The sequence below is a fragment of the Notolabrus celidotus genome, chromosome 6 (genome assembly GCF_009762535.1).
Source record: "Notolabrus celidotus isolate fNotCel1 chromosome 6, fNotCel1.pri, whole genome shotgun sequence".
In the NCBI taxonomy this organism is placed as follows: domain Eukaryota; kingdom Metazoa; phylum Chordata; class Actinopteri; order Labriformes; family Labridae; genus Notolabrus; species Notolabrus celidotus.
The window spans coordinates 12,843,498-12,851,837 of record NC_048277.1 but is presented as its reverse complement, the minus strand read 5'-3'; the positions used below and the strand labels follow the sequence as shown (position 1 = coordinate 12,851,837).

Here is an 8,340-nt window from a genome sequence, read left to right as displayed (position 1 = left end):
ACCAGAAACCGCAAACACACCAATTTAAAAAAAGACGATCTTTGCAGCATGAATAAACATGTTTATAGCCTGGTTCAAAAACAGCCCTCTCTCTACACCCTTCATTTACTGTCTGTCATCAGCTGTTCTGTAAATAGACAAAAATGTCCCCCGACAAAAAAAAAAATACAAAAAAATCTCTCATCTTACCTGACAGACAGAAAAGTTCATCAAGTTGTGAGGAACTGCAGGGTATTGTTGTATTGTTTAGCATTGAACAGAACACATTGAGGGGGCGGTGTTGTATGCACAGTGGGGTATTTTGTTGATATGACAGACCATCAATCAAGAGAGGGGAATGTCCTCTTATCAACCTGAGGCTGTTTTGGCATTTACACTTAAATTCCCCCTGGTCTGTTCCTGTGAGTGAGTTCAACAGTGTGAAGACATATGCAAATCAGAAGAGAGAACTAACTCGGTAAAAACACCTGATGGGGGGGGGGGGTGCTTCAGTAGTTTTCAGGTATGTGTAATTCACTATCAAACGTATCTTTTGGGGAACGTCTCAGTTTCACAGGTTAAAAGTTTAAAGCAAATATCTATATTTCTACAACTAAATATTTCAAAACAGATTCACCAGCTTTGAGTTGAAAGCATTTTAGGGGGATTATATTATGGGGCTCCTTTTGTAAAGTTGTGCACACTGAAAATAAAAGCAACAATTCTCAGCATTTAGCTCCAAAACACCATAAAAACATAGTGAGAATTTTTGAAAGTCACTTTTTTAAAATCACATTTAAAGCAATATATGTGATCTTACTCACATTTAATTTTGTTGAGAAAAATATATTTAAGTTACAATCACTGTTAAATCCAAATGCTAAATACAAAATCTAAATGTTAAATGTTAAATCTAAATGTTTAATAGAAATCTAAATGTTAAATGTTGCTCGGCAATCCTAAATATTTGGCTTATATGCAAATTCACACTTTCGCTAAGCGGAAATACCAAAAGCTTCATAAAGCCATACAGACTTAGCAATAGCAACTTAGCTAGCTTAGAAAAGTACTGTCTCAGAGCGTTGTGATATCTCTTTATGGCCTTCAAAACTGCCTTTCCAATTTTTCTATGGCAGGCAGTCCGGCTAATAACACGTAGGAGTCAGTAGGCTACTGACAGACAATGGTTGTGATATCTGCATCGCTTTATGAAGCTTTTATTTTTGTACCAGCAGCGCCCCATACCAATTCACATTGCCGCCTAGCAGAAGTACCACAATAAAAGCTTCATAAAGCGATACAGATATCCCAAACATATTCTGCCAGTACTGACTCCTAAGGGTTAGATTTAACATTTATATTTATCATTTGGATTTGCAACTTAAATATATTTTTTAAAACAAAATTAAATGTGAATAAGATTACAAATATTGCTCTAAATGTCATTTCTCACAATGTTTTTATGACGTTGTGCAGCTAAATGTGGAGAATTGTTGCTGTTATTTCAGTGTGCACAACTTTACATCGGCGCCCAAAATAATACACCATTCATTTTTTTGCACCACTGCTTGCCCATTTGGGTTCAAATGGTTCGGACAGTAACAAACCAAAATTCAATGAATTGGTGTATCCATGTGTAAATATATCAGACAGAGGATATGAAAATGAAAAAGATATAAAGATTTATCAAAAGGAAACAGACAGGGAGGAAAACTAATAAATAAGTAAAAGAAAACGATATCTGTAACCAACAGGTTGAATTTTTAACTTATGTTTGAGCATCAGAGCTGCAAATATTCCCCATCCTACTAAATTGGACATTAAAGAAAAACATTTTTTTTTTTCTGAATCTTTTTGCAGTAAAAGTCAGAATCATAAAACTAGTCTTTTAATACAAAGCAGAGTCAGCCGTGAGCAAGCACCTGGCAAAATTTGGCCAAAGTTGCACAGCAAAACTTGCTTTTAACAAGACTTTACTTGATTAAAGATCATGTGTACCTCTGCCATCTCTGCTGCATATGTACACGGAGCAGAGAATTCTGGAAAACAATCACTTGCAGCACAATGACGTCAGCACTTGCAATAAAGTAAGTCACTTTTAATAATAATTAACTGCAGCTTGCAGAAATGATGACGTAGACTCTCGTAAACATTTTTACATGTTTGTTTCTTGAAGCTGCTGTTAATTATTAAAAGTGATATACTTTACAGTGCTGATGTCAAACAATCATTTGACGATACATTACTACCCAGAATAGTAAAGTAGCGATGAATAAACAGTCTCTCTTTCCACATTAAATGTTTAGTGATGCCATAATCTAAACTTAACTTCTAGCTTAACAGAATTTACCACACTGATTTACCCACTTTAAGGATTACATCAATCAACCTATCTGAAATTGCATCAAGTTTTTCCGGAAATGATAACGTCCAGATAATTTTTCCTCCATCAAGGAAAAACACATTTGAGTTCTTCCTAAGACCCATGACGGTGATCTTGAGCGCTGAACAAATATTGAATCAAGCCCCAGAACGAATTTTGCAACCATTTGGACTAAACTGACCACACTTCACCATTCATGTTTCTGTAGTTTGCCCAGGTGGTTTTTCACCTTTAATCACAATTTTTTTTATAATTAATATTTGGCCTTCTCTCTGAAGACATTATGACTCATGGAGTCTAAACTACAATTTTGGTGGGTTCAGCTTGGAGAGCTTTAGAGTTTCTTGTTAAAAAAAGTTGAAAATATTGTCAGCCTATTGTCTTAAGGCATTCATAAATGAGCACAGACATAACAATTTATCATGCTGCATAAAAACTAAAGTCACATCTTTTAGTACATTACAAGGGGTTCAGAGGTCTTTTCAGAGGCTACGCCATAGACTATATAAAAAATGGACGTAGTATCCGTGACTTCACCGTTCTGTTTTGAAGCACATTGTCGGCGAGTGCCATATTGGAAATGCCAAACCCAATTTAACTTCATTCAAGTTAGTGTGAGGTAAAGAGGTGGCCTTTAGCCTTTTTGCTAACAGCTTCAGGGTTCCCGCCTGTCAATCAAGTCAGCCATGCCCTTATTTGGGCAAAACTCATAAGTTTAATAACTTTAAAAATATAAGTTGTAAAAAAATCAACCAGATGTTTGGATTCTACATTGGACACTTTTTTATTGTGATGCTTCACAGGTTTGTATCTAGAGATTTGTAAAACCATTAGAATGGTTCTATTATTTGAGATCTGTGACTTATGTTGTTCTATGTTCCTTTATGGTACATTTATCTGAGCACCCCTGTCCTGTTTTAGGCTGGACTTGTGATTAATGCATGACAGAGTATTTGAATCAAATCCTTCAACATCTTTATCTTTAAAACAGTTTCATGCTTCACAGTTTTACTCTTAAAATTACTTTAGCACAGAAAAATAAACATTTTCTAACATTAAATCCCCTTTTGGTCAGGACAGTCCTTTCCTCTAAATGTCAGCAGTTTTGAAACAGTTTCAGTCACAGTGCAAATTTGCATGTCATCAAAGTTAAACCTGGCATAAAATCACCACAGGAATTCACTTTGTGTAAAATAATCCCCTGACTGGTAAGATTAAGCAACAAGCATAGGCTGATTGTTGTGAGTTTCTGCACATCCACACATTGGAGTGCTTTTCCTTGCTTTCAAGTGTTCACAACTTTAACCTTAAGGTCATTGTGAAACCGAAAACTGACCAAGTCACTCATCAATTTGATTTGTGGCAAATTTGTGACCCAAACTTATAATAGTTGTATTTCATACATTTACCTTACAGTGGAGTAAAGATGATTATCAGCCTTATTTGATGAATTAATATTAAACTGAATATTTCAATTCACCGTCCAGTTGAAGCATTAGCCTGCCTCCTTATTATAAAGAACATCAAGCTGAACATTTCCATGCCTAGACTGCAGAGCAGGATGCTGCTCCACTTTATCCTTTCATAAATGGTTGGAGTCCAGGCTGTTCTCACAGTAACTGTCCTTATTTTCTGACTTGCAACACCAGCCTGAGATGGAAACTCAGTCATATTTGCTGATTTAGGATGCAAAGAGAGTAGTTTTTGCCAGGTCAACAGGCAGGGATACAAGGTTCCGATCTCCCTTCCGTGGATTGTTCTGATTGGATGTGTAATCAGATTTTCCATGATGTAGCTGTTCATAATGAGAATTAGTTACTGCTGTTATAGGGTTCTGAACAATCAGAACTAAGTATTTAACAGTTGGGTGAAGATGAAGACATTCGTGGCACATTTTAAGACATTTCTCTAAATGTGACACTTGGTTTGTTGTTCGGTTGTTGTCCTGTGCATATTAGTTTAATTTGCAGACATTTAGAGCTAACGGCCAAAGTCCACCAGATCCATGTCCGGTTCTCTGATTCGTCACGGCACCAGAGTTCATAGGTTTCTATTCTAGGTAATGTGTTAACTCCCACAGGATCCGCTCCGTTGTGTTCCAGCTGGGTCTCTGATCCGGCACGCCAGAGCCCTCTGGATCAGATACAAAGACTTCTATTTTGTCCAGAAGCTGGAGCACAAGGCATACATTTGCACAGATCAATCAGGACAGGAAGTCAGGCACCACAACCAAACTAAAACATGCGGTTAATTTTTAGAATAAAACACTGTTATGGCCAGATCGTTTTTTTCTTAGCAACGACAACAAACTTTAAGAGCATGGCCTGGAGTCATCAGGTCAGAGGTTTTCAGCGACCGATAAAGCGGGAAACCTCGGTCACATGACTCCAGCTGTCCGGCTCCGTGCTGCGTCCTGAAAAAGCAACCGGTGTTGATGGATGAGAGAGCACGTAGCAGGACCGCAGCGGATTGGAGACAGACCGGACACGAATCTGGTAGAAGTGCAGGGTAACACTTAATGCACTGAGTGGGAAGATCATTCCTGAAAAATGTAAACAAGGTCCCCAGAATGGATCCCTGAGGGACACCAGTAGTTCAAGTAAGGTCTGATGACAGCTCTGCATTTAATTTGATGTTTTAAGTTATTAGCATTTTGGTACAATTTCTATACGACGAATGCAAGCTGCTCGTGGGAAATTTAAGTTGTTGTTTTGCAGGGTTAAGATACTTGGTGTTAGATTAGCATTATGCTGAAAATGTCATAAAAAAGGCCCTGATGAAAGAAGAGGAAGGCAGAGACTTACAACATCTTTAGAGGATAAATAAATCTGACATCCTTTAAATTTAGAACCCCATAAAGCTATAATAAAGAAATCACAGCATCGCACATTTTAACCAGGTATAATGATTAATATCTTCTCTTTCTTGGCAGCATTGAATTACTATTTAAGCGTGGACCATGACCTTTTCATTGACCTGACTAAATAGTTTGGGGTTTTCATGCTGACCAAACTGTGATAGTTTCAACTTGCCTAAAAAAGAGTTGTAGTCTATTTCAACACATTTGTTACTATACCATTATAATAATACATTTAAGAATTAAGAGTCAAGTGAAAGTCACATGAGCAGAGAAAAACCACATGGCTCAACTTCTCTTTATCAAAATAGTTTATTTAGAAGGCTTTTGTCACAAAAGCAAGACAAATCTTGTCTCTAAATTCCCCCGTTCCATCTCATACTCCTCAAACTAAAAATGATCACACAAATAAAACATCAGTTTATCACTTAGGAAGAGCTTAGAAGAAAACAAAATGCTGTAGATAAAAAAGAAGCAATACTTCACATCACTGTTGTCTATAATCTTACACTTGAAAGAATCGGATGATTTGCTATTTTTGTACAAAGTGTGACAGCGAACACTGCTCTTAACACACAGAACCAGACGTGCCATTGGTTTCAGATGAGTCTGCTGTGAACAAACACAGGCTCATGATGACTTACTGAATGTAGATGCTCAGGAATTTATACAAATAAGCAGAGTGAGGGCTGTCAGTAACCTGCAGGGCTGACTCAACATGGAGGAAACTGACGAAAAGATGTGAGAAATAAAAAAAAGCACAATAAAAATGGCCAGAAAAAGACAGAAGTAGTAGACTCAATGTGTATAAATCTGTTGTCACACCACATGAGGAGGTGCTTCCTTTTTGAATGAAGGAACAGAGTGGGGGGCAAGTGAACAAACGCACCTCAATACCTTTCTGTTTCCGTTGAGTCTGCACTCCATTTCTGAGACTCCCCTCCTCACCAAACGCCCAAATGTTCCTTACTCTGTCTTGTTGATGAGGTAAACTGCAGCTGAGACATTCAGAGACTTTAAGGGGATCTAACATCGGGCAGACGGGAGTGAGAGACTCTCCAGAATAGAGTAGAGCCAAACCTCAAGTAAAGGATGATTGCAGTGTGGCCACTTCCTCTCCTCTTTCACAATAACCTGTATACATGAACCATACAACATTTTTTAACATCCACTGAGAGCAGGGGATCAACCCTCCCATGACCCTTGCTGTTTCTGCGGCTCACATAGCCTCACAAGCAGACAGGTGAACAGATGCCTTGGTTTATTTGGTGGGAATCTTTGCTCGTTTCCTGGCGATGGCGTCCTCCACAGCCTTCAGCTGTTTCAGCAGCTCCTCACGGCGGGACAGTGTGTTGCTGGGTTTGCCGGAGCCTGAGCCTGAACCAGAGCCTGAGCCAGCAGCTGGAGCAGAGCCAGGGGCCACCTGCTTGGCCATTGGTGGCGCCGGGCCTTTTCCAGAAGACTTTGAGGGTGGGGACAGAGGGCGTTTTCTGAGAAAGAGGAGAAAGAGTTTTACTAATGTCTGTCAGACAAGGACAAAGCATGATATGACTAACACTGTGTTCAGACCAAAAGTGAAGAAAACTTTTACCTCTGTTCATTGTGTTATTATAGTTGGTGTGTGAATATTTATCACGTCTGAGTTTATGACACCACAGTGGTGCACACAGATTGGTTAATTTCACCACATGAACACCTTTCCCAAGGCTGCCCTCCATACTGACTTCACTACTCCTCAGGATTGGACATGATTTTTCGAATGCTCAAATATCTATTCACTTATTAAAGATGTTAGTACGGTATTCCTGCCAGACAGTGGCTATAGAGCGCCTTAAAGCTGCTTGCGAACTGGATTCAATAACAGAAGAAGAAGAATGCTAGCTGCATTAAATAACAAAAGATAAGTTGAAAACATCAGCGACAGTTGCTGGGAATACATATGTAGAGGTGTGAGATTTAGAAACGGAGATAATCGCTGAGACTGAGCATGGCTGTAAAATGTAAACACACACGGCACGCTGCTGCGTCACTGAAACACAGACATAAAGGTTGAGTCAGTGCCCGCTACTAGCCGCACTTCGTCCCGCCGAATACGAATAGTCGCTGAATAGGTGCCAGTGATCATCGAATAGTATGTTGGCTTGAAATGCCCATCCCTAACTACTCCTTGAAGGTATTCAAGTTTAAACCATGCCCAGTTTGATAGTTTGTTAGCTGGAAGAGGCCAAGCTTGGTCTGGCACCAGGATTTAGCAAAGAGACACCTACTTTAGGTAATCTGTTCAAGGTGTGGACTGCCTGTGCATCTGTGTTCAATGAGGGACATGTGCACTTAATCCACCAAGTCACAGTTGTGCTGAGATTTGGCTTACTTGATCTGTAATAAATATTGCTATCCACTACTTTGTCATGTAATAGCAGTGAAAGAGTACAGGAAGCTGAAATTACTGTCACAATGATTTCAAAAGGTCTGAACTCATGTTGAACGAGCCTTCTAGTCTTTCCGACAACTCAGAGTGCCTTTACACTGTGTGTCACATTCCCCCAATCACACCACATCCATACACTTATTAAAGAGGATGCTTTGTAACGTGTTCATCAGTATAAGTTTATCCCATTCGTACTCATTCACACACTGCTGGTTATGCCACCAGGACTAATTTGGAGTTGAGCGTATTGCCCATGACACATGGACATGTTGACTGCAGGAGCCGGGATTGGACCTTCAACCTTCAGAGTGAGTCCACTGAAGTAGTTGGCCCTATACTGAGTTGGTTTTCAGGTTGTCCAATCCAATGATGCTATATTCCAAAGGAGTTAGAGCACCATGATTTTGGAATATAGCATCAAGTAAATTACTCACACATTTAGACAATACACATCTCACCATCCACTCTCTTTCAATTTTGGACCTATTGTTTATCATATTCTTTTTGTTCCGCAAAATGTCACAATGTCAGAAGATCGCTAAGATTTTTTTCTATGTCTGATAAAGAAACCTTTAGTACCTGTTGATACGCAAAGTGCTTCAGCTTGCTCAATATGCGTATATGCCCTCTAGCATCGTAGGAGGATGCTTTATGTTTGATTTATTCAAGTCACGTGACTGACTGCTCATTTCT

General features: G+C 39.1%; 1 protein-coding gene across 1 annotated transcript in view; it reads right to left on the bottom strand.

Moving 5' to 3' along the window:
- Positions 1–5,512: 5,512 nt before the first annotated feature.
- zc3h18 (zinc finger CCCH-type containing 18) overlaps positions 5,513–8,340 on the bottom strand; it is a 49,167-nt gene continuing 46,339 nt past the window's right edge. The window contains exon 21 of the mRNA XM_034685232.1: positions 5,513–6,709. Coding sequence (XP_034541123.1) covers positions 6,481–6,709 — 229 coding nt within the window. The 3' untranslated portion in view covers positions 5,513–6,480. The remainder of the gene's footprint in view (positions 6,710–8,340) is intronic.